Source organism: Dromaius novaehollandiae, chromosome 1 (genome assembly GCF_036370855.1).
Source record: "Dromaius novaehollandiae isolate bDroNov1 chromosome 1, bDroNov1.hap1, whole genome shotgun sequence".
NCBI classification, from domain to species: Eukaryota; Metazoa; Chordata; class Aves; order Casuariiformes; family Dromaiidae; genus Dromaius; species Dromaius novaehollandiae.
Genome location: NC_088098.1, coordinates 214,813,680 through 214,840,312, shown reverse-complemented (window position 1 = coordinate 214,840,312; position 26,633 = coordinate 214,813,680). Strand labels below are relative to the sequence as shown.

The window sequence follows — 26,633 nt, the reverse complement described above, 5'->3', positions numbered from 1 at the left end:
CACTTTCAATCAATCAAAACTATACTTTCAGTTAATAATTTATTCGCTTAAAAAGAAGAAAAAAAGAAAAGAAAAAAAAAAAAAAAGAACACACCACCATCCAGCTCTACTTTGCAGTTTCTGGCTCCCAGACCTGTCTTCACAGAACACATCTCCACAGGATTTGGTACTCAGCTATCTCCAGAACATCCTATCAAATAATATTCTCTGGTTCAGAGTAAGAAGATCCATTTAGCTAAACAACAGTCCTTTTCCCCCAATGTTCCTTCAATCCTCAACTCGGAGCACAAATTTACTCAAATTATTGCTTAACTGTCATGTTAGGGATAAATCCTTCTCTCCACTCGATTCTAGCCCTTTTCAATTCTCATAAGGTATTTGACTTGCCTAGAAGTTCTGGCTGATGGCCTCCGAATGGTGAGATAAATAAGGACCATGCTTCACAGAAGAGAGTTGTTCCAGTCTAACATCTCTCAGTACACATCATAAGTGAAATTATGTTCTGCAATTCCATAGAACGGAAGTGAGAAGAATGAACAATAGAAAAATGGTATTCCACATCTCAAAGGCATCTTCTATTGTTAAGGATGATGTTATAACGATAACAGTTTGCATTCTAAAGCATCAGAAGTGCTAACATTAATATAACAATTTCTGATTTTGAATTTTTTCAGAAAGATGATAAATTTATAGCACTATAGGGATTTAGCCACTGCTGCACTGAAAGACAATAGCATTCTATACACTACACAACAGTGAAGGCAGGGGAAGCTTTACATTAAAAAAAAAAACCCTCAGGGAAAACCATTCTTCTTATTTAAAGGTTAAAAAATCTTTAAGATTAGTGCAAACTAGACAAATGTTTTCACAGCAAAGGACACATCTGCAAGACCTAAACCTTGACAAATTGCTTGATAACTAGATTATTCATTATAGCGGGGAAAAAAGGCTAATTATACCCCATAGGGATTTATGAAGATTGTCTAGATAAGTTATTCCACCACTTACTGTTATTCAGTATATTATTCAGTAAGTTGCAAAGGGATTCATAAATAGCTGCAGGATTGTCTACTGTAGTTCAAAATAGCATAACAAATGTGAGCAATTAGGAAAAAAATGAATAAGTCTTTTAGAGTCAAAAAGAACAACTGATTTCATTGGAAAGATACAGGCTGGGTCATCCATGTCCGGTTCTGGAGTGTCAAAGAAAGGGTGTGTGCTCAGTAGCTCCGGGACTAATGGAAGCACCAAAGTTGGATGCCTACTTCCCAAGAACTTTAAGCATCTGAAAATACACAGATTGACATATTTCTTAGTAAGCGTGTATGCTGCAGAACACAACATTTTAAAGCACTATTATTCTACATTATAGCAAAAAAACAAACAAAAAACCACAAATACACCCTCTCCAAAAGCAATGTAAGGGTATACTGGAAGAAAAAGCAGACTAAAATAAGTGCTTCCAATAATAACCCAGAATTCTACCTCAAAACATGTGTTGTAGCATCATTTCCCTTGTTGCTTCCATTAAGCTACCAAAAAATCCACAACTTCTAGTTATTTTTGCTCAGACAGGCAAAGTCCCTCCAAGAACACAACGCCACGTAGCCAATCTACTTTTTGCGACTGATATAATCAGCTGCTGGTAAACATTACTATCTAATGTAGCATCCAAGTAAGTACAAAGCATTATTTGCATTGAAGAGATGAGTTTTTAGATTAATTCAACCCTCAATTTCTTCTGGAAACTCTGGGAACATTTTGAAGTGACTGCTTTCGACAGAGGGCTATTTCCAAGAATGGCCATCAGTGCTGGATTTCCAGTACGAGTATTGGCGTATGTCAGGCATGAATATGAAGAATGCTTAGTACGACTGCTATTTCAAACATTTACAGAACAACAGGATGTTACAACCTGTAGTATCTGTAACCTCTTTAGCTAGTTAAATATTAGTCTAATTATTCACTTACTAAAAAGGATAGGAAAATATAGGAAAACAAGCAGACACACAAGGACACTAAACACACTTACTTCCATATGGATTCTCTGTCTGTGGGATACTTGGTCAGGTTTTTCAGCAGCTCCACCAGTGCAAGATGGATGCCTTCTTTAGTTGAGACATTGGTGCAACACAAGAGCTCATGAAGTGCTTCCCGAATGTCCCTTGAAGAATCCTAAAAATCCAACCCAAACACCTTTGAGTGCTGAGAGAGAGAAGATACACATGCATACATGTATATTTTAATTTTCCTCTTCCTTGGATGAATTAGTACTAGAGGCATCAAAAAAACAGTGCACATTTCTAGTTGATCCTAGCTCTGCACCGATGAACGGTCAGACCAGGCAACTGCTGCAAGGTCTACTGCCTTTGAACTCAGCCAAGATGTCTTATTTACACGTGTGCTTCATTTACTGAAACGAATGGAAACTCTTTCACTATTTACCTTCTCAAACAGAGTGAGAGTCACTATTCAGTTTGAGTGATGCTGCTCCATTAGGCACAGACACTGACAAAAAATGTAAAGGTGCTGGGTAATTCCTAGATGACCAGCAAAACAATCCTGTTTCATCCTCCTTGGAAGCAGCCTACTGTTATTGAGCATCTGAAGCTCAATTCCACAAGCCTTTAACTATTGCCAGTCTTCAAAGAGTTTGCACAAGCGTTGAAGACATAACAAACTAGATTAACAGTGATAGTCCACAGAATAGAAAGAACTCAACCTAGTGACTGGTTTACAGAGGTATATTAAAAATATAATAAAAAGAAAAACCACACTCTTACAAGTTCAGTCGTTTACTTCATTACGATAATATGAAATCCTTGGTGTGCCACTTCTAAAGTCACATTTTACTCATCTTATTTATCAGGCAGGAAGATACTGTACAGCAGAGCTTATGCTCTTCAAGCAGAATTTTCAGAAGTGCTGTGGCTGAACTCCAGCTTAAATAATTACTTATTTACTTAAATAATTACTTCAGCCAAAAAATACCTTGCAGTTTCATATATATGTATTATACTTCCTTGTTATCAGCATTTGTGTGGCATGGCTGGATAGACTGTGAAAATTTGACAGCATACAAGAAGTGGATGAATTTCAGTGGTGGATTCATTTTATTTATAACTTGCTAAGTATCAACAGCACATTCATCACTGTCTTGCACAAAAGAAGAAAGAGCAGTCCTCTTGTAAAGGCTCTTAAATGACAGCCAGCACATACAAATGATCAAAGGAGGAATGCACTGCTCAGCCCTTCCTCATGTTGGTGGTGGAAGGGAACACAGGGACAGACATGCTACAACTGAAAAAGAATATGTACTCTAAGACTGGAAAGAAATGACCACGGAAATGCTACATTCTGGCTGAGCCGCAAGGATCACAGGAGGGGCAGTATGGAGACAAGAGAGGCAAAAAAAGAGAGAGATAGATAGGAGAACAAGTCAACAGAAGATCAGATGAAGAACCATGTGAAAAAACAGAATACAGAGCTTCAGCCTTGTGAGAAGAGCAAGGAGCAGCTGATAGAATTATTCAGATAAAGTCAAAGCAGAAGCTACAACCCCCCAACTTTTCCATATCTGCACCTAAAAACAATTTAGAAACTAAAGTTAATGCTATTTTTCCAAATCCCTTATTTTGGTACTCGAGCATGGATTTTGCTGCTGAAACAGAAAGTAAGCACCTTTCAGAATCAGACAAACCCAACAAAAATGTGAATCATTCTCACACTTCAGCTGTCAAAACATACAAGATAAATCATCACAGAAGCATAAGACAGAATCCTAAGTTTTTCCAGTCTAACTAGTAAATGTTTATACCTTAACGCACAGATGTCCAGCTTGAACAAATATAAATCAGGTACACAAAAGTCTTAGGCACCTGAAACTAGCTGCTGTGCTTGCAAATTCAGATCATATTCCATAGCGTTTGTTAGGCTGATAAAATGGGGTAGTTTGTTTGCTCCTTCCTGGAGCCACTGTTACACAGGATCAAACAAACAGCAAGGTAAAAGACAGAAATAGCAGATTTACAGCACAAAGAGAGGCTGGGAAACTCTCCAAAAGATGCAAAGACTTGTTTACCACATACAGCAGAACTGAAGAAAAAAAAAAAGCCAAGCCTCAAAGGCTTTAGCTCAATTAGTAAATAAAATAGGCATGAAGGGAAGCAGTACGACATAGCACTGTTCATACAGCTGAACTCTCTTCGCCTCCCCAAAACAAGGCAGCCTGGTCCACGATATCCCCCGAATCCTGGTTGAGCACCACCTGGGAGAGCACTGTTTGGGAAAAGCCAAAACTATCCTGCAGAGGGTACAGGCAAACAGTCAGAAGAGTGATCTCCAGCCCACGCCTTTATTCTGTTTGGTTAGAAAAGGTGTAGCCGAGGTGACTGAACAAAGAAAACCTGAAGAAAATTAAGCTGTATTCAACACAAAGTAATGCAGAGTGCTGGACCAGACAAAAGAGACAGGAGGAAACAGCCATTATGCAATAAACAGTGATCAAGACTGTTTTTATCTAATTTTCATCTATTTAAAAAATATTCTGTTTTACTAGAGATTACAAGCTACGGGACATTAGGAACATTTGGGTGTGCTCAAATAAAAAAAAAAAGTGGACAGTTTCAGCTGAAAGGATGGGCCTGATTAGCATTATGTAATTCTAACACCTCAAAAGAAAGCAGGAATGCAATTTTTTCCCCCAAAGCAGCTCTTACCTCCAAGACAGCCAACACAGTGTCCAGCTGGTCTTCCCGCAGCGTGATGTTGTTGGAAATTTTTCTCATTGTGTGTATGGACTGCAATCTCACCTCCTCAATTTCATCGTTAAACATGTCTACTAAAAAATCAAGGCACTTCTCCGCAAAAGAAGGAGAAGACTGAGCCAGCATACAGAGGGCCTCCACCGCAGCAATCCGAACCTCTATTAGAAGGGAGGGAGAGAATCAATCGTTAGTATTGTGTAAAGGGCAGACTACTCAGCGGCCACAACTCATAATATTCAAGGGCTGAGCTTAGGATAGGAGCTGCTAAGAAAACCCTGAAGACAAAGCAGACTAAAGCAGGATCTGATGCCACTTAAGTCTTCAAGGCAAGTCTTCAAATCAAAAGCCTCACCTCCAGTACAGCACATGTTACTGTTATAAACGTATCTAGATGGACTTTCAGGTGAAAACAGGTCTCTTACCCACCCATAAATATTATGCCTTTCATAGCACGTTTTGCAAGTGCAGCTATAACCCTGATATCTTAAGCAAACTAATTTAAGTAATTAAACTCTACTTGCTTTATTCTTCCTGACATTTTAATTGCTCAGAGCATTCTTTGCATTTTTAACTTGCTGTGTAGCACTTTATGAATTGCTGAAAAGCCCCAGAGTGGCAGTATTTCAGCAGTAAACAGAATGAACTTCATCTCTTTCATGACTTTGGATTCCTCAAAAAAAAAGGAAAAACATGCCACCTAATTATTAAAACGATGCATAATTTAAGGAAGAAAAGATCAAAGGTGTCCAGAACGTATTTATGCTGTAAAACATTGCAGGAATCTGAAGAATATTCAAATACAACAAGCTTAAGGGGAGAGGAGATTTTCTTCCCTACAGCCGTCCACACTAGCTTCCGTAATATTTGTGTGCTGGGATCATTCATGTGCCAGCATCATAAAAATAAGAATTTGATGTCTTGCAAACATTGTTTTAAGCATATTTCTATTTCTAAGCATTTTTCACCCAAATTGGCTCCTCTTGAAAATATTTACTTAAACTTGTATTTTGCTTTTAGGCCTATTGTTCTTGAAGAACAATATTCGATTCCCGATGATTCTGATTAAGTAGAAAAATGCAACACAGCAAGACCCCTGCTTATTCAGTAACAAAGCTTTTGCCACATCTACTAGTCCCTGTGGTCATTAAGACCAAGGTATTAAAGAGGAAAAACAAATAAACAACAAAAATAAACATTTCACCAACACTGCTTTCAGAAGCTGACACATTAATTTAGATCAAAGTTACAACATTCCACATAAGAGATTATGCAGTGCTGGGAGTGAGGAAGAAGATGGCTCAGCAGTATTTAAAAATGCTGCAGTGGAGGGAGATATCTCTACATTATTCAAAGATCTGTGTAGACGCCACATTTATCCGTTTTATTGACATTCCACAATGGCACCATACTGCTAGAGTACTTATAGCACAGCAAACCGGAGAATGCGGTTCACAGATTAACAGACTTGTTCCAGTGAATAATTTTTATCGTTAAGTCAGAAAGAACCAAAGTTGCACTTTCAAGCTTCAGGGTGAGTTTAGCTATGAGGAAGACATGCTTTGATTTGCAGGAGTCACAGAACAATAAGCCAATTTTTACAGTGCAATTAAAAGAGGTATTTCAGTTATAGTGTTTTTATACTTTCTAACTTAGCATCACCCTTCCAGTAACATTGAAAACAAATTCAGGAATAACATTTAGAGCTCAAGGTTGTCATGATTCTACACAAATACTAGCTGTTCTCAATAGCCCCACGGAACACAAGTCTTCAATTAACCCATAGGAAAGTTGGGCTAGAAAGCCTAAAACACAGATTTTCCTGAGGCCATCAACATAGTCAATGCTACGGCCAAATGTGGAGCTCAAAAATGCCTGTATTACACTTTTACATTCAGAACTTACCTGGGCTCAAAAAAACTAGACCCAATATTATATGTTGGAAAAAGACAACTAAGGCCTCCAAGTCAATCATAGCAAGACCACAAGACACCAGTATAATAGCACTATGTTAACAGATATACGTGATCCTAGGATGTACATATTTCCATTGAAGAAAAAGAATTATTGATAACATTGCTAAAGACAAAAGCAAGACCTCACCAGAACTCTATGCATTTGAAATCATACAAATCCATCCACCAGTTTTCAAGACTAATGTATTCTAACTTGCCAAGGGGGGAACTTTTATACCAACAGAGATTTAAAAAGGCTTAGCTTGTTTAGCCCCTTGCAAAATTAAAGCTGTCTATGTATTTATTAGGGGAGCTAGTCCCAGGGAGAAGCAACACCTATTTAATCTGAAATCTCCCACTGACTGAGAACAAATAGGCATAAATCAACCATGGAAAATTTGGGCTGGAAATTAGAAGAAAACTTCTGTTCATTGAAGCTGTCAGACCCTGAAACACTTTGAAAAATATTTTCTTTCTTTTTGTCCCCACTAGTTCTGGCTTTTGTTAGGATGGAAGTTGCTATGTTTATGAAAGAAATTATTACTGGACTCCATGGACACAGGTTCCTTGTAGTCTTATGTTTTAAACAGTATGAAGTTGTATGAATATATCTCAGCAAATCTGATTTTCCTTCCTCCAGAGAAAATACCAATTTCAAACAACAGTAGCTAATGTTTCCAATTTAGGACCACATCCAACTGTTGAATTCAAGTCAATTAAAAAAAACAAAAAAACAAAACAAAACAAAAAAAAACTTCCCAGGGGGTTTCTGAACATGAGCAACCACTCCTTTTCCCAGATAATTTATTCAAACTTTACTGTTTATAGGAAGTTATTTGTATCTGGCTACTCAATGAAGCGCTTTGATCCAAAATACTGTACAACGTAATAACATCTTTGAAATAACTCCCCCCCCCAAATCAAATCAAATAAAAATAAATAAATAAATAAATAAATAAATAAAGATCACAACGTAGCCAACCACCCCGAAATCCACAATTTGATAAACAAACACCCCTTCCCTCAAAACGCACAGATTTGCCAACTGGTCTGTTTATGGAAAAAAAAAAAAAAAGACATACTAACCAGCACATATACCCTTCTTCAGTCACTGCGTAGTAAGTTAACACTTACCATACATCTCATCTTCCAGGCCATGAACAAAGGCCCCACAAGCTCCTGATTCGATCAGGTTTACAGCGCCTGTGTCGATCTCTTCTTTGGGAGCATCGTCTCCCCATTTTCTGCCACTCGAGAACTCCCCAGAGCTGTAGAGTTCTTTGGCCCGTTCATGTGCAGTGCGCTTCCTCTGTGCAAACAAGTTTTTCAGTTATGACCATGGCATACTTTAAAGATGACCGAACAATATATTAAGTGGCTTTTCCCAGATTCAAACCCAGAGCTAGCTAGAGGTTTAGAGACACTGACAGAAGAGAGACATGCAAATGCTGAGAAAAGCAAATACTACCCTCCCCTTCTCTGAAAGTTTCTAATCACCAAAAATTCTTTGTACTTTTAATGTTGGGAAAGGATGGCAATTAATATATTTTAATTAACATATCCTTAGACATCATAAAAATAGCCAAACTGGGTCAGAGCAAAGGCCCCTCTAGTTAAGTATCCCACAACTGATCTGCAAAATCAGATGTGACCACTTTGCAGTTAAACTTGTTAAAATGCAATTATACACCTCAATGACTGTCCATACTATATAGAGTTAGCAGTATGTAAATCGAAATGTGGTATTCATTCAGCACACTTGCTAATGCATCTTCTTTCCTCCACCCTGTAAAGAAAGCTGTGCAGCACTTCAGTTGAAGGTCCCTAAAATATTTCACATAGTAGCTCACAAAAAACTAGCAGCTCTAGCTTCATCGTTATTTTGTAGATGGAGAAACCAAACTTAATACCTTGAGAGAGTCACTTACGGAATTTTACGGAAAAGTTTTGCTCATAGAGCTCAGGCGTCCCACTCTCTAGCTACCCATGTCTCTTGAAACGTCTACTAGTGAGATCTTGCAGGACATTGCCAACAGCTTCCTCCCAGAACTAGAATGCAATCTTTCCATCCACAATAAGTAAAGCTTTTAGCCAAAAGGCTGTCAGGAAAACAAAGAAATGTTCCTCTCATCTGCGAAACCTGAATAGCCAAGACCTGCTTATTGCATGCTCAGCTAATGAAATCTAAAACTAGCAATTCCTTCATTGACTTTAGCAGAAAATCCGTCATCATCAATTAACTCCCGGTAGCCCTGAGGCAAGCTAAACAAACACACTCGACATATTAACATACCTGTTGTGTGATTTTAGCGCACTACACACACTAAAAAAAAAAAACAAACCAAACATTTACATACCCTCAGATCTGACATGAGCTTCTTGTCAAGGGTCTGCTCTAAGAAATGGGAGCTAACTTGTTGCATAGAACCCTAAAGAAAAAAAGAAGAAACTGGATTATTCTAAATTACACCATACATTTCTTGATATATCCCACCACAGGGCCCAAGCATTTCCATTCATTCTAATAGCTTTATATAATGCTCACCACTACTGTACTTCAGAGTCTAAAAGAGTTTACTTAAGATAGTCAGCACGTCTTATCTTCCTACTGAGGTTTATGTGGTCTTTCTTTAGTATGCTGGCTTACACATGCTGTGCTTGAAAAGCAGGTGGAGGAAACTATTAAAAGTACTTTTTTTGTTGGATACCCAACCCTCTACCCAAAAAGAATCACTGCAGAATTCAGCTGAGAACCTATTTTTTAAAAACAACTCCACCTCTCACATTTTTTCCTTCCCTGAATTTTGGTAGAAATTGATCTAAACAGGTCTTAAATTTCCTCCTGTTTCTTTTCAAACATATGCAAAAGAAGGGTAACATAGCATGAACTATTCTCAGATACAGAGGAAGAGAATGCCACTTACCAGTAATTTAGCAGCTTGTACTCTAACAACCCAGGAACCATCACTAACCATGTGACAAATTTTTCCAAACGCATCATCCACCAGGCGAATTTCTTCATTAGAAGAAGGAATCGGGACAATGCTAATATAGAGAAACATGAATCAATTTGCTGATCTGATGCTATCCAGCATGGCAGAAAGCAAGAAACAACTATGCTGAACGCCTAGGGACATGCAATAAACTTCAGGAACCAAAATTTCATCTAGCTCAATGCATTCTCATCGGGTATCAGCATTTTGTACACATCAGCTTTCTAAGAGCTACTCCTGAGACTTATCAACACAAAACTTCTGGGATCAGGATTATTACTTTGCCACAACTTTGAATCACTTTTCTATAAAGCACATACCTTTCAGGGTACAGTTGACTGAGGACCCAGATTAGCTGAACTGCAGCACTACGCACTTGCTCATAGTCATCTGCCAGCAGTTTGCAAGCCTGAAAAGGAGATTTCCAGTCAAATATACCTGAAACATCTCCAGCAGAGCCACCATTCATCTCCCATAATGGATTTCTGATCCTTACCATAAATCAGGTAGGACAGATTATAAATCAAGATGAGCTTGGTCTCCCTTCCTACTCCCCAGTATGTTCAAGTTTGATCAGATAGACCAGTCCCAGTGAAGTCAGCTAGGCACATGTAAAAGAAGTCCAGAATTGCCTTCCTACGTAGGAAGCATGCAGTGTGAACCTATACTAGAACTGATTTGATACAGGCTTCAGCCCTGCAACCTCGCCAACATAACAAAAGCAGACTTCTTCAACGAACAAGCATTTACTCTTTGATGAGACTGCAAGATGATGGCCATAATTATCTAATGCCTTGCCTTTTCTCCAACCATCTCCCCCAGTAAAGAACATATTCCAATCAAAGTATATGTGTTAGTGCATTTGAGCAAAACAAGATGCAAAACAGATTATTTTCACTACCATAGGGTAACAAAGAATATAGCCAAACTGCACACGAAGTACCCCATCTCCATTCAGTGACCTCAGTCTTTCCAAGCACGTGTCACAAAAATATAAAAAGCAATATAGGCAAGCAAGTACAAAATGAATAGAAATGAGTACAAAGTTTTACCTGACAGTAAATAGTCTGCTGTAATTTTAATCCTCTTTCATGAAGCTGAAGCTATAGGAAAAAGAAAAAAAAGTTTAAAGCGACATAGTTTAATATAGTTTTAAAGGACACAGACTTAGTTTTCATCGCTGTTTTTTTCCTGCTATTTGAGTAACACTAGTTGCCTGCATTTCTTGTTCGCTGCTATAATTAAACCTTTTCATGATCTTGGCCATGACAAGTATAATCTTCACTTAGGTATAAACTTAAACTTCAAAACCACTTCACTTTGATTGCTCAGGAAAATAAGATAACACTGTGCATTCTCCCAAGATTCATACAACTTCTTAGTATTTCAACCACAATTGAAAGAAATACAGAAACCTTAAAAATAATTGATTTACTAACAGTGTCCTAAAAAACCAAAATCTTCTTAGAGAAAGCCACCAATGAGCCTTCCTATTAAAGGAAATGCAGACTATTCAGTCAGCATACATATACTGGTAAACTAATGTACACAACTTATTCCACATTTGTTACAATATCCACTTTTAGAAGACAGAAATATAAGAGCAGATGTGGGGCAGGGAGCTGAAGTTTTCTGCAAAAAGGCTTACAGAGTCCAAATTCTCACAACAGAACTTGTTTATTATTGCCTCCAAAAATCCAGACTTTTTTTTCTCCTAACTCATGAAATATAGACCAAAATTAGGTGTTGCCAATAAACTTCCATGGCCTGTAAACCTTTTCAGTTGCTGAACCAGAGAGTAGCAAAAACTGTCCTACTAAACACAGTTTGTTTCCATCTGGAATAAGGTAATGTCAAATCTGACATACAACCAAATGGATAATATCTGCTTGAACACAGTCAACAAGGAGACAGTGCTTTTCTGTATCAATTTCTTCAAATTACCAATGAATGGTAATTTGAATCATGCTAATGAGAGAGTTTAAGAAAAAAATTAAACATCGTAGCAAGGCAAATCCTGATCAGGAATCCTAGGAGTGGTTAGGGATACTGAATTCATTTGGAATACTTTTCTGCTTCAAACAATAGAAATACACCAAAATTTCCACTGTAATTGTAAATTTAAGGTCATAAATCTTGCTATGGATATAGTTGAAAGTCATCATAAGAGTCATCCAAACAGGTTTCAAAAAAAACTTGTACCTCAAAAGAAAAAAAAAAAAGAAAATGGAATGAAAACGAAGGCTGAGCGTAACCTCCAGCAGAGGGAGATCCCAGACAGATGAAAGTGAAATCTGATCCCCTCAAATACATCCTGCCTTTCTTTGAAGTTTAATAACATTAATCCAAATGCTCTTGCTCACCATTAGGTTATATGGGACAGCGACAGGGTAATTTCTGTAACACACATACTCACAGGCAACTCATATCAAGCAAAATTCTCAGGTGCATGATCTCTGTCAGCACTTCTGCAAAGCTAAAAGCTTCTATAGGGTCACCACCTTCTACCCCCCATGAAAACCAGTTACCCTCATGAAGAGTTACAGAATAGCAATAAACATGACCATGTGGCAAAACAGAAACATTGTTTAAAATAAATAAATAAAATTTCTTTTTGGATTTATCACATGAATTTCCTGTCATAAGCAGCTTTTTATTGTGTCTTAGTAGTAGTAGTGGCTTATTGCAATTGTAACTAGACCAATGGCTGAAACAAGATATACAGACTTCTCACTACAGCAAAGAACTTGCACACGCTCCAAAAAGTCAATAAATGAAAAAACTTTTTCAGCTATAGCCATAATAGGTATTGTTACCAATCACTAAAACACCTAATGAGATCTCAGTTGTTATTCTCACATTTCAAGTCCTATCTTATTTTTTCAGGTAATTTTGACACATTAAGTGGACTTTTACTAAGATAATTAAATAATTTCTAATCTAAATCTCTTCAAATCAGTTTTCAGTCTCTTACCAGCTTCCTGGTATAACCCCACACAATTCATTTCATTATGCAAGCAACATTTACCATAGCTTTGATAGCTGCAGTCCTAACACGAGGGTCCTGGTCATTAAAGTGATCCCCTATTATCTTCTGGACATCTTTGGCAGACTGGCTTTCAACTTCTTTTGCAACACCTTTTTCCACTGGTCCAAGACAGCCAATTAACTGAAGACACTTATTTCTTACACCATGGGAAGAATCTGTCAGATGCTATGGAATGGAAGAGATTAAGAGATACAACTGTATTTTTTATCGTTCTTTTACCCCCTCAAAGCAAATAACGATATTAAGACTACTAGGAGTTAAAAATGTTAACATTGTTACAATTTGTTGAAAAATATTTTAAACATTGACTTGTAATTTTTCCTGTAGCAGTGATGGAATTTTAATTAGAAATAAACTATAGACACATTAGCTTAAACATTTTTAATTGCTTTTTTTCCTCAAGAGGAGGCTTTCTGTTTATAAAAGAAGCTATTTATCAAGCAATATTTTTAGCTGGGCATCTAAATATCATCTACAAAACACAGAAATGCTTATATAGCATCTAGAGAAAGAGACAATAACTGAGAGAACTCAGAGACTTCTCTCAAACACAGCTGTCATTTACCGACTCCTTAACTGGACTCAACGTGCTCATATCTCATGCAGTTTCAGGTTGCTCTTATCTTAAATACACTTGGAGCTCTCTCCCAACACAGATTCAATCCAAATTCAACAAGATGTAAGAACAGAGCCTTGCCACTCAGAAGCGTTTACATCCTCGGGAAGGCTGCGTTACCTTGCAGGCTACCTCCACCAGTCTCATTCTGACAGATGGATTCTCTGTAAGCTTTGTGCCGATCACCAACAGGGTGTCCAGCAGCTGAGCAAGGACTTGGTGAGACTCTGCAAAACAAAACGGTGAAAGGCTGCATAGCTCCAGAGCCCACAGATACCTCACAAGACAAAGAACCACAGAATCATTCAGGTTGGAAAGTCCTCCCCGAAGTCTTCTCTTCTCCAGACCAAACAAGCCCGGTTCCCTCAGATGTGCCTCGCACATCACGTACTCCAACCCCTGACCACCTTGGTGATGCTCTGCTGAACTCACTCAACCTTATCAACATCTCTCCTGTACTGTGAAGCCTGAAACTGGTTACGGTATCTCAGATGTGGTCTAAGCAGCGCTGAGTAAAGGGGAATAATCACTTCCCTGTTAATACAGCCCAGTATGCAGTACGCCTGCACTGCTGACTCACCTTTAGCCTCCTGTTAACCTGGACTACCACTAAATTACATTAAAATAAAATTAAACTGCAGCAAGTAAAGTACATAACTGTAAATATAACATAAAAAATAAAACCAGACTTTTCACAAAGGCATACACAGGACAACTTATGCTTTACTGTCTATTCCAAATAACAAACGATAATAGATGAATGCCTGCTTGCATTAGTTCTCATGGGCTGGCCTGCAACATCACAAAAATATTCCACTTCAAGCAAGAGTGTCCTTTACAACAGAATACTACAGAAACAATGCCTCTCACCTTGAGATGTAAAAGAACAGTGTCCCCCCCCTAGAACAAAGGTATATACAGTACACAGCTCTGAGGAAAATTTTTCTTATCCCCAGAACATGGTATTTTCTGCCACTGTTCACAAAAGTAGCAAAAATGTACTCTGAGCAATAATTTCCAATTATATACTTCAGATGCGTGTATCCATAAGAGCCTTGACCTAGATACTTAAAGTCTACATGATTCTGCCTTGATCTTGAACATGATTTGAAACGTGCGACTTACTCTCATTTTGCAGTGTGTTAATGGCATCATCCATAATGCAGTCTGGGGAAAATCCTGCAGTCTTCGATAACAAACCCAGCAAGGAAGCAATCTTCAACCTTACAGAGGCATCATTCTCCTGGGATGAAAGCAACAACAGTCATCGCCATTCATTCTTCATTTGAAGAGCATAAAAGACTACACACAGGTAGGATCCATATGCAATTCAACAGATGGGATTGGATTTTCCTGTCAGTCTGCTTCCTCCCCTATACTTCCACAACTCCCCTCATAGAAAATTAACCATATCAGAATGTTTCTGTGGCAGCTTCCAGGACATATCAAAATAATTAATTTTACTAATATCAGCATTCCTCAAAACTATTTTCATTTTGTTTAAAAATTGATATTTAAAATAATTAGGTTTTCAAGATGCCAGGAAATTGACTGTTGTCAATGTTAATTTCTTCCATCTTTTCATTAAAAACTTGCAAAGGAGTTTAGAAGGTGAACAGAGACTGACAGTCTCTTGACCTTTGCTAAGCATCATGGTCTGGGGGCTAAGGGAAATGACTGTTTTCTTTAACAGTGGGGAGGAATCATGTGAATCTGACAACAAAAAAGAAAGAAGCCTAACACAGCAAGCTAAAAAGTAAAAGAAACATATGTTAGCAGCATCCATCTGCTCATTAAAGCAAAAAAAAATTATATATATAAAACTGGTGATAATTTTACAAATAAGCTTCACAAATTGGCATTCATTTCAAATTCATTTAAAAATTTAAAGTATTTCAAGGAGTTATGAATTTGAGCACTCAAGATTCATGCACACAACAGCACTTCTGGTCATATCTGAAGGCTCTTTCTTTCATCCTAATGCCAAGGATATCTAATATAGGGTAAAAAGGCAAAAAGAAGTTTGGATTCTATACTTAGGTCTGAGCAAGCAATTCTGCAACCTGGAACACATAGTTGCAGCGATATACAATTACAAATATTACATCTTTCAGCAGCAATCAAGAGAGACTTCAGCATCATACTCTCCAGTGACAAATACTATACCAGTGGGGGAAAAAAAATCTTTCTAAACCTAGCTGAGAACCATTTTCATTTTTCAGGGCCTAAATTAAGTGCTTTAACAACAGTCACTGCAGCTGGGCTACTTACATCAGTGAAGGAAGCAATATGTGTCTACACACACTACTCTTGTTCTTTTAATAAAAGGACAACCCTCCCCATGATACAGATGAAATCACCAACCTCAAAAAGGATGCTTATAGAGGCACTTTTAAGAGTTTTATGAATAAAACCTGCAATTTTATCATTAGCAAGTTTGAACAGCCTGCCCCACAAAAGGGCATTTTACCCCTCCTTCTCCTGGTTCTTGAGAAGGAAATTGGAGAAATTGATCCTATTAATCTAGGTGTCTGATTGCTGTCTCCAAGAACAAAACACCAGTAAGTGAAGAGCCTCTAATACCTGGTCCTGGCCATACTCAGGAGTCAGGAAGAGACTTTCAGGATCATCTCAGGCTACTGCTTGAGGACATACTGTCTTTGACAGCAATATTAGCTTATAGCACTCTGTCCCTCCCCTTTCTCCCCCTCATTACAACATGCCATCCACTCAGCTACGTTGATTCAACTGCTAGCAGGGCCATCAGAACATATGAGGTGAAAAATGGGGAAAAAAAAGTCATTTTATTTCTCTGATCCATTTCAGAGGACAGTTCCCAAACAGCCCGGTTAACCTACCATAATATAAAGGAATATAATGAACGAGCCGGAGGCTGCAGTATCACCTTAAACAAAATACGGACACTACAAACAGTGTATCATCATACAACTTCCACTACAGTTAGCGTTTTCAGCACTAGGTTTTTGAAAGAAAGACCAGTTTAAGTGCTGGTTTTCTAGAGAAACTAGAAAATGAGTTCTTCAGAAAATGTTTACCTTAAGCAAAATAATGGCAGCTATAGGACTGCAACAATTTTTTTTTAATCTGACTTCTGTCCACAGACTGTAGACTTGAAAATCTCACCTTATCTGTAAACTTAAGAGTCTTCCTTCTGACATAGGTTACAACACAAACTTTGACAGCATTATTTGATCAGGAACCACAGTTTTATGTATAGAAAGCTATGGAACTACAGCAAGTTAGGTTAAATTGTACATTCTTGAAGCTTCCAAAAAAAAATTCAAGATAAATACACAGAAAGCTGTAGAACAGTCTCAACATGCAACCCAAAGCAGGTAAAGTATAGAAAAAAAATAAAATGTAGCTTAGAGCTTTAGTGTCAATTCAAAGTAGAGTAGATTTAAATGTAAAAAAAGAAGACAGAAGTAGTACAAGGACATTTAGGGGGAGGCTTTCAGTCTGCAATGCAGCTTTGTTACCTACAATGAAGTTTTGATTTAGTAAGTGAAGGACCAGTGTCTACCTACTATGAAGCATACACTACTTCCCCTATCTAGTTGTTATTTTGCTGTTAATGATGAAAAGCCAGTAAGTTTTTCAAAAGTATCACGTTAAAACTGTTCTGTCCGCAGCATAAGCAATAGCTAAAAGGTTTCTCCATTGTTAGAAGAAATTAAGAGCAAGGTAAGGAAAAGTTAGTCAGAAACAAGGATAGAGCTGGGCCAGATTTGGACAGCTTGGTGCTCTGGACAATTTCTCAAGATCTCTTCTGTCCTCTTCAATTTAATTTCAACTGTACGGACAATATAGTCCACATTCCTGTCACCTGACTCTTGAAATCATTGGCAAAGCCACCAAGTGACACAAACAGCAATAATCATCTGGGGAAAGGGCTAGTCACTCACTCTTCTCACACAGGGCTTCCAACGGCCCAAGCGAGACCAGAGTTAGCGACCCAGAAGCCAACGGCTCCTTACTCCGCAGCCAGCCCCATCCTTCCAGATAAGCAGATCAGAAAAGGACTCCAGAAACACACTCGGCTCCCAGCTTCGCTACCTTGTAATAATGCTCCAGCAGGATCCTGACAACCCCTTCCACGCTCTCCACTTCCACGGGCTTCCTGGCAAACTGCAGCAGGTACTGCAAGGCATCTGCTGGCGAGGTGGCTTTGCACAGGTCGACGTGGAGCGCTGCCGACTTGCTGGGCTTCGTCAGCCGCAGCTTCTTGGCGGAGAGGTCCTCGTGCTGCTGCTGCAGGCGGGGCACAGAGACACGGTTCAACGACACGCAGCAGCTCCAAATTTGCTCCTTCCCGGAGCAAACGCTGTCCTACTGCCGAGGCAGCCTGAGGCAGCTCCTGCCCCCACTCCGGCACCGAGGTGACCCCCTCCCCCTCCCCAGGGCAACGACCCCTGCCCTCCATCCCAACCGCGGGGAAGCCCGGCGGGAGGCTCCCCCGGGCTAGGCCTCAGGACGCCAGCGGCCGTCCCGGCAACCCCCCGTCTCGCCCGCCGGGGCCGCCCCTCGCGAGGCAGCTCTGGGGCTCCCCCCGCCGCCGCTGCCGAGCCCCGCCGGGCCCCGCTGCAGTACCTGGACCACTTTGGTGAACTCCTCATACACCCGCTTCTTCAGGTGCGCCGCCATGCCGCCCACGACCGCCCGGCCCGCCGCGGCCACCGTACGCGCCGCGGCCACCGTACGCGCCGCGCCCGCCTCTCTCCCCGCCCTCCGCGGCCACCGTACGCGCCGCCTCCGCCTCCCCGGCCTGGAAAAGAAACCACCGAGTTGCCCGACGTGACGCGGCAAGAGAGCGTCCTCGCTGCCAGGGCTGGAGGTCGCGCTCTATGGTCAGGCAGCAGGGGCGCGGGGGGAAGCTCCCCGTTGCCATGGGAACCGCGGGGGGGGGCTCCTCGTTGCCATGGGAGCGGCGGCGCCGGGAGGCGGCTGGGCCCCACATGGCGGCCTGCGGGCCGTGGCCCCATAAACTCCCTCCCCTCGCTTTTTCCCCCCAAAATACCAGCCCTATGGGGCAGTGGGAGCCAGGCGCTGCTCCTGCTGCGGTCCATGGTGGATGTCGAAAAATGCTAAAAATGGTTTGGTCTATTCGAGGACCTGCTCAGTCTTTCCAGGCTCAGCACAACCATTTTAACCAGGCCTCATAAATCACATTTTCTGAACCTCTCTGCCTTTTCAGACACTGGTTGTGTCAGTTCTTACCAAAATCCTAAGCGTGAGAGGTCTCAGAGGCACCGAGGCCGGTGGCATCGCTTCTGACTTCCACCGCTGGGAAATCCACGCTGGCATGAGCACATCTTAAGCCAGACATAATTGGGAGTGATTCAAATCCAATAGCTTAACGATAAAACCATGGGGGGTTGGGTTTTGGGGGGGGGGGGGAAAGATGTCAGTAAATAAAGCATTTCTGTGCCATTCAAAGAGCTTTTAAAGTCCATTTATTTAACAACCCGGAGATTATTGCTTTCAACTAGAAGAAATCCATGTTTTGAGAAGAAAAGGAAATACAACCATAATCTAGACCAGCCATAATGATTTTCAGATACCCCCAGAGTGATGAAATACAAGCTAACAGCCATCTCCAGTACAAAAATAAACTTTGGAAGATTAAGGTTTTTAAAACGTGACGTAGCACCCAATCCAGTGTCCTGCAAGGCCAAAGCGCCACTGAGGCCCTGGGGTTTTGCTTCAGTAGCGCTTCATTCCAGTCAAATCACTGTGAGCTTTCCTTATTCTTGCAGAAGCTTATATTTTAAAAAATAAAAGAATAATAATAGATGTCACAAGGGAAAGATCTAATAGTGTGGCATGAGAAAGGAGTGGGTGTCCTTAGATTATAGACTTGGATTAGTAACAGTATTTTTACCTTGTGTTGATCCTGCACAATAGTGAGGGTTCTTTGTCTTTACTTCAGAATAAATAATAAATAACAGTAATAAATACATTGGCTAGAGAATGGGCTATCTGCTGGAGGAACAAGAGGAGAGAGCGGGATGTTGAAATCCTTTTTAACCTAGGATCTGGTATGGAAAAGGATGAGAGCCAGAGCTTTTGCCTTTTTGTTAAAGATCCCAATTTAAGCTGGCATAAATTAATGCACTTTTGGGGAACTTCATGTGACTTTTTCACCAGAAAAGATCATGCCTGGCGATATATGAGGAGCAGTGAAGTATTAATCACAGAGCCTGGCTCTCTGAACTTTTCTAATAGTCAACAACACAGGAAAGAGAATAAAATTCATCCTTTTCCTGATACCTGGATTGCCTCTGCAGGGCCTGTTACTTCTCAGTATAGGCAGTAAAAGTGATCGAAAGGTGCGAAAGGAATAAGCATTTTGGAAAAGGTCATACCACATATCTAAACACGTATCTTTTAAAATGTACAGTTATCTTCTAAATACCTAACAAAATGGTGGCTCATAAATGCTGTTTAATTTGGCAAGAAACATCAAAGAGAACCTTTCACTGGCCCATCCATTTCTTCCTGTCTTTTCAGTAGTCCATGGCTTAGTCTCCACATCCCAAGTCAGTTTGTTTGAACAACTGCTTTTCTCCATTCCCCGTCAATGGTGGCACTTCGCTACCACCAGGTGAACAGGAATTTGTAGAAGTAGTCATAGGATTTGAAGCGAAACCCTTTTTCTGCAACATGGGGCTGAAAGGATATTTTGTACCCTTTGGCTTCGACATCCATTTGAATGCAGTCCAGCAGATCAGAAATGCTTGGTGTTGCCTTCCAGGGGCCAAATTTCACCACGGATTTTTTATCCATGTCCAAGCTGTTCAAGGCATCCTGGCACCTGGCAGCGTCCTCCTCAGTTCTGACAACGCACACGATGACGCTGGACCGGCGGGACGCGACCGCTTCCGCCCTCGCGATGCGGATCATCAGTTCGATGTTCTCGCTGTAATTGGGCACACGGGCCAGAAATTGCTTCCTCGCCACTAGTTCCCCGAAGATCTGAGGGGAGTCTTCCAGCTGCTTGATGAGAGGTTCAATGTCGTAGAACAACGCCTCCCTGTACACATCCTGGATGCACTGCGTGGGCACTTGGTTACTACGCAGATACTCCAGGATGTATTTGAAATAGGTCCCTGGCCTGTCAATGAAGAACCTGCCTTCTGAGTCAGTCCTCAGTTTGGGCTGGCCAGTAAACATCTCTGCAAGCTTGGAGCCAGGGTGTTTCTTTAAGGTGCTCAGCGTTGTTGTGTACATCTCCCCACCAACATTTAACTCCACTATTGGTGACAACTGCAAGTATCAAAAAGGGACAAAAATAACACATATTACCTGTCTCAAGCAGTCAGCATGGAAGGATCAGGGGAAAGGGAAAAATCATAACTGCAGCTGGAAATTGGAATGGCAGTGTGGACTGCCATGACATGAGTCCCCATCCCTTGGTTGACAGATGGGAATATTCAGCCATCTGCTACAGGCCATTTATTGCTAAAAGCAGAAGCATCATAACCAGAATAGCAGATGTTTGGATGTTTCTAAATGGATTAGTCTTCATCACATCTTCAGGATGTGGGAAAGTCATTTTGCCAGTGGGGAAGAGGGACAAGAAGTAACTTGCTTAGGGAGATTGTCAGTAACAGACTGAAGGATTCAGTGTGGATCTCCTAAGTCCACACAAGTGGGACCAAGTGGTCCCACAAGTGGTCCTGCTGGACCACTCTCCTTTCCGAGTGGTCTGAGTTCTCACTCTCCTGATGCTTCAGTGCAGAGGGAAAAGGACAGAGTTCAAAGGTGTGCAACTCTACGCTTTTCACGTGAATTAATGTTTTCTCTTCAAAGTCAGAACTAAAGCTCTTTGAAACTTTAGAAACGTGCAAGATTGGCTTTCGCCTTTCTGGGGGATTAGCTATAAACACAGAACTAAGACACCAAAATCCAGCGTCTGTGGTCAGGCACAGCAGCTTCTTATTAAGCTTAAAAATGTGTGATAGCTTCAGATAGAAAATAAAATAATTTGTGCAGCTGAAATGAATTTAAGAAGAAAGAATGTAAAGCCTCCAGTTTGGATTTGTTTGTGGGCGACACTGTGCATTTAAAGCTAGTGCTATTAGAAAAATATCAGAGGGGCCTGAATGCCCAGAAAGGCTGGACCTGGTGTCGCTTGTGATGACCTTCCTGACTCTTCGGTGCTGAAGAAGTTTAACAGCCTCCCTTTGCACTCAGCCAGTTTTTATAGTACTCAGTACAACAAATGAAGAGGGAAGGAATGAGGCAGTTATTTCGCCTCACACCGTCACGGCTGTAATGCGAGTCACATGCCCGGCTAGGACCACACCTGCCATTGGGAAGGCATGAGTCAATAAACAACCCTTTTTCCAGGAGCTCACTCGCTTTCTTGGATTCGGTCATGCAAGGATCTGCTTCAGTGCTGCTAGTCACATGCGTAAAGTGAAGCGTGTACTTAAGTGCTTAGCTGGATCCAGCTCACGGTGCCTTACAGGTACAGAGCCGTGAGATGACGTGAGCTGCTCTAACAGCTCACGCCAACAAAAAGGGGAAGCTCCTGCTGCCCTCTCCCCTTTCCATCCTTGTACCACCTACATGCTTCTGTCGCTCACCTCGTGCCAGCTCTGGCTCTGGCTCTGCTTCATTTCTATGAGCTGAACTGGCTCATGGAGGATTTAACAAGCACCAGAGCTGGCAAAATGAGGGGGCTAGCAACAGACAAGCCAGAGCAGAGGAGGGAGACTTTCCCTTTTAAAGAGCTGCAAGCTATCAGGTTTAGCAAGAGTGAGCCCATAGACTGGACAAGCCAGGGGAACAACAGAAATTTCAGTCCAAAGACCCAGCTGGAATATTACTTTGCGATAACTTCAGTGTAAGCGGCTCCATCTCAAGAGCAGTCACGTACACCAGAGCCAGGGGAGCATGAAATGATCCTATCTGAGAGCACCTCATGATTTCCACCCACAAAAGAACACAGCCCAAAGCTGCTTCTATAGTAAAACCTCTCAGTTAGGAAATTTGCCGTTAGTCCAAGTGGTAACAAGCAGCTCAGCTTTACCCCTTAGCAGAGGTCACTTGACAGGAGTATCTCATGCTGCTGAGCCTTTACTCCTTTTCCAGACAGCAGGTCGAACGTTTCACAACGCTTGTTATTCTTACCAAAAGAAAACTTATTCGTCACTAATACAGAAGCCCTACTAATGTGATGTTCAGTCAGATCTTGACTTATATTTTTGGTTTGGGATCAACGTGATTCCCAGGTGATGGGGATTACTGGGACTAGCTGATTCCTAGCTCTGCAATTAGCTGGTGATACATGGGAAATAATCCCACCTATCTGTGCCCCAGGTGAAAGATGGAGGGGTCTGACTTTTATACGTGGGAGAGAGGCTGTACAGCCAAAACAGAGAAGGCAAATCAGTTATTAACAGACTGAGGGGAGAGGAGAGGAAAAGAAAAAACATCATCTGATCTCATCCCTAATTTCTGCCTGAGAGTATTCTCCTTGTGTTGTGACTCTCACTAGTTTTCCTTATTCTTCTTGTGTTGTGATTCTCACTAATTTTTCTTTAGAAAACCTAGTGCTCCCAGCTGATGATTCTGCAAATCTAAAGCTCAGGGTCACTTTTATGTCATTAGAAACTCTAAGAACTGTTAAAACAAAACCAAAAGTCTTTTATTTGAGGATGTGACAAATTTAAGTTAGCATCAAACTAATTCTGCCTCTTGTCAAAGGAGGAAAAAGAACCAGCTAGGTTATTTGCTGTTGCCAGATCTTGTATCCTAACGAGAGACGTGGCCCTTCTGTGAACCAACTGGTGCAAAGAGGACTGAGTCAGGCACAGCTTTTTACCTAGATTCTCCCTCTTGGTCACATATCTGGCAGGCCCTAGTGTCTTTGAAATAGCAGGCGAGGGGAAAAAGCACTATAATGTAGCCCCGTGCCCCCACCCATGCTTCACTCACCGTTTGCAGGCTGCTGGTGACCTGCTTCCCCAGGGGCTTGTGCTCCGAGGAAATGCTCATCTCCCCCGAGCCGCAGCGCGAAGGCAGGGAGGCAGCGGCTCCGCGGTCCGGGTTGCTGCCGGGTGGCTCCTACCTATGCTCCGGTCCTCTGTTGCTTGGTTTCTCTTCGCTCTCTCAGGTTTTCTCCAAGCTCCCAGCCCTGCCGCTGCCCCAGAAGCTCCAGCTGGCTCTAGACACAGCCCGGTTACAGGTTACAGGTATAAGGAGAGGGGAGGGAACAGCAGGAAAGCGGAAGTATTTGCTCATTCTGGCAGTCAGCAAGGTGCAGGGTGGACTCGGGCTGGCTGCCCAGCACAATCCTCCTGTAATAATATCTGTGCAGTGACTAAAAGGCAGATAATCCTTTGCAAAGGAGGCCCGCTGCCCAGAGCACCTCAGAGGAGCCCTGCAACGTCTCTGCCTTGCGAACCAGCTGTACTGAAACCAGTAAATGTTTCCTGAGCCCTTTGGCCTCTTCGCACTGCTGTTTTAAAGATGCAGTACACAGTTTATCGAAACCGTCTCGCTGATACCATTTATCATATCCATCAAAGTCGGATCAGGGTGCCTGGTAACTCTCCAAGGTGGTATTATTTTGATAGTCGCCAGTACAATCTCCAGGCATTGATTAACTTGTGCAGGATAAATAAAATGAAACCTGAGCCTAAACCATTATTTTTAATAGGTCAGAGATACCTGGTTGGTATCTTTCCATTGCATTGTTTTCTAATATTCTGCATTCACCAAGGATCAAGGGTGGAAAGCACCACAGATTCAGTGGCAGTGGGACTGTTTCTCACCTGTCTGGAAACACGTAGCATTGTAAAACTCACCAGGAAGAGTTAGAAGTCACCTGAATTCAGATACATGCCAAAATCCTGCAGAGTTTCTTGTTCTAGGTGCTTTTGAGTGCACCATTGCTTACAAATTGTCCTAAGCTTACTCACCATGTGTGTGTCTTCGTTTCATTGTGGTAGCAACCTTGTTGTGGGCATGATTGTCCAACAGTGTAAGTCAAAGTTTGTAAAGAGAGACAATGTCTTTTATTAGATCAACTGATACAGATAAAAACGTCCGGGTGGTTTTCCAGTCTTATCAGTTGGGCTAATAAAAGTTTATTACCTCCTTCACCAAGCTTGCCGCACGCTCCTTCATGTTGCAGGCTTCTTCCTGATGCTAACGACCAAAGGGAAAACCTTGGACAAAGATGGCACTTCATTAAAATCTTCCTGGGTGAGATTTTAGTGGTGAGAAGTGACAGCATGGTATATATAGAAACCTTATGTGCAAAATCTCTCTGTGTTGTGTTCATGCTTTGCTGGTTTTGCATCCTCCAAAGTTTTTGCTGGATTTACATCCTCCCAGAACAGAGCATTGGTCTGAACAGAAGCTCAAGACACAGAGCAAAAAGTATTTTAATTTGCACTGATTCAATCACTTGGGAATAAAACCAGTCCTCACCCAAGGTTCCAGCTGGTCCCAGATTCTTCTCTATGCTTTGTGCAGTCGGATGAACCTCTCATTGACCCTGACTTACACCTTGCCTCCACTGCTCTAAAACCATCCTGAGAGATCCTCACTAATAACCTGTGTCTTAGTTATCACTCTTGCTCTAAATAGAAGGGCTTGGATTTTCCCTTTGCCAGACCAGAAGAATTACTAGTGCTGGATGCAATGGAACATGAGGTCTGCTTGGAAGTTCAGGTTTTGTGACTTGTAAATGCCTATTGGAAAGCAGCTGAGAAGGTCTGAATTTTCTGGGTCATTGATTCCTGCATATCCTGATCCTTGGGCTGGCTCACATAGGTCCTTCAGAAATGTCCTGGATACAACTGACAAAGATGGAGTCCATGTTTGCTCTACACAGTACGTTTTTGAAGGTAGGGTTAGTAACCTTTGCTTTTGTAGCTGCAGAACTGAATAAATGGGCAGACTGTCACCTCTTTGCTCTCATGAACTTTTCACTAGGGAATGGTGGATAGCCATAGGAGATGTTAGTTTGTGCAAAAGTTCATCCGTAAGGTTTCCCAAAGCCAGAATCAAGGATGCTTGGGAACAAACCATCGATGCCACAGTGCAGATCCTTACAACCTCAGCAAAAGGAATAATTGCTAGCAGACATCAAAAGCGTGCTGTTTTCTGCAACGAGGCTAACCACACATCGTCCTTCTGTTTGATTAACATACTGCTCTGGTTTCTGTACTCTCTTACTCCTTTTTTATATCTCAGACACTTTTGCTGGCTTATTATGGGACAAAGAATCAGCCCTAAAGTTTGTGAAGTATTTTGAGATATCTGGCTGAAAGTTACCATGTATGTGAAAAATCTGATTGTTATTATCTGTGCTTCTTTCTGGGACTTTTTAATCCTACCAACTGCATGGCTTGCTTTAAGATGGCATTTTCAGTCTTGCTATGCAAATTACTCCCACTTGGAATTTTTTTTTCCTTTTTGGTAAGGATTTGATTTAAACTGACAAATTCTTCTAATCTCAAAAAGGGCTTTAGGAAAAAATTCTCACAGCCAAAACCATTGACATGTGGCTACCTACCAGTGGGGATTTGGTGCCTTTCTTTGGAGCTGGTCACACCAGAGGTGACATCCTGGATTACTGGAACCACACATCTGACCTGTTTGGTGTCACAGTTGCAGAAGGTTTTGCAGTGCAAGCATCTGACTTTGGATCAAAGCCCTCTGTGCCTGCGCTAAGTGGAAACAGTTGCTCTTGCAGTTCATCACTCCTCCTTTTACCCCACGGTCAAAGCAATGCTGAGGAAGTCAGTGGGTGGGGGAGCAAGCCATGAAAGACAAAAGTGGAATCAGGATTTTGGAGAGGGCTGGAAGAGGCAGATCTGACAAAGCTCTCTGCAGCCCATGCTGATGGTAACAACTAGCCTAGACTGGTCTGAATTTCATTCTTCCCTTGGGAAGGAAATCAAAAGCCAAGACCATGAAAGTCCCCATAGCCTTGGGCGACCAGGGTCCCACAATCAGCAGCTCCATTGTAGCTGCTGCTCCACACCCCTAGAGAGGCCTTGGCCACCATTGACAGTTTCGGGGAGGTTAGCTGGGTTTCTCCCATCGGAGAATGGATCTTGCTCTGCATTAGGCTAGAATTTCTACCCAGCATCTCTGCTGGGCTTCATGTTTGTCACCACTTGGCCTGGCTGCCTGCAATACTTCATCCTTTTAAAGCTACATCTGATGAGCTGAGAGTCTTTTCAGGATCCACCTGTTGAGAAGAAAAGGAGA

The 26,633-nt window shown here is 41.4% G+C and overlaps 2 protein-coding genes across 2 annotated transcripts in view; both read right to left on the bottom strand.

The window, feature by feature from the left end:
- The window catches only part of INTS4 (integrator complex subunit 4), a 35,724-nt gene extending 17,575 nt beyond the window's left edge, over nucleotides 1–18,149 (bottom strand). The window contains exons 1-13 of the mRNA XM_026097941.2: nucleotides 17,988–18,149; nucleotides 17,454–17,648; nucleotides 14,502–14,619; nucleotides 13,497–13,603; nucleotides 12,740–12,925; nucleotides 10,764–10,814; nucleotides 10,032–10,120; nucleotides 9,643–9,763; nucleotides 9,076–9,147; nucleotides 7,853–8,027; nucleotides 4,719–4,924; nucleotides 2,033–2,175; nucleotides 1,170–1,285 (exon numbers count right to left, since the gene is read on the bottom strand). Coding sequence (XP_025953726.2) covers nucleotides 1,170–1,285; nucleotides 2,033–2,175; nucleotides 4,719–4,924; nucleotides 7,853–8,027; nucleotides 9,076–9,147; nucleotides 9,643–9,763; nucleotides 10,032–10,120; nucleotides 10,764–10,814; nucleotides 12,740–12,925; nucleotides 13,497–13,603; nucleotides 14,502–14,619; nucleotides 17,454–17,648; nucleotides 17,988–18,041 — 1,633 coding nt within the window. The 5' untranslated portion in view covers nucleotides 18,042–18,149. The remainder of the gene's footprint in view (nucleotides 1–1,169; nucleotides 1,286–2,032; nucleotides 2,176–4,718; nucleotides 4,925–7,852; nucleotides 8,028–9,075; nucleotides 9,148–9,642; nucleotides 9,764–10,031; nucleotides 10,121–10,763; nucleotides 10,815–12,739; nucleotides 12,926–13,496; nucleotides 13,604–14,501; nucleotides 14,620–17,453; nucleotides 17,649–17,987) is intronic.
- A 684-nt stretch (nucleotides 18,150–18,833) lies between these two features.
- On the bottom strand, nucleotides 18,834–23,774 carry KCTD14 (potassium channel tetramerization domain containing 14). Its single transcript, XM_026097930.2, has 2 exons — nucleotides 23,343–23,774; nucleotides 18,834–20,663 (listed from the first exon to the last, which is right to left on the bottom strand). The coding sequence occupies exons 1-2, from the start codon at nucleotides 23,400–23,402 to the stop codon at nucleotides 19,992–19,994; spliced, it is 732 nt and encodes a 243-aa protein (XP_025953715.1). The 5' UTR covers nucleotides 23,403–23,774; the 3' UTR covers nucleotides 18,834–19,991.
- Between the last annotated feature and the right edge of the window lie 2,859 nt (nucleotides 23,775–26,633).

What these genes read in the sequence shown, in the direction of transcription:
- KCTD14 (XM_026097930.2), bottom strand. Translation starts at nt 23,402, where the DNA reads ATGAGCATTTCCTCGGAGCACAAGCCCCTGGGGAAGCAGGTCACCAGC. An exon ending in TCACCAGCAGCCTGCAAACG is followed by an intron (nt 20,664 to 23,342) that starts GTGAGTGAAGCA and finishes TGATACTTGCAG; the next exon opens with TTGTCACCAATAGTGGAGTT.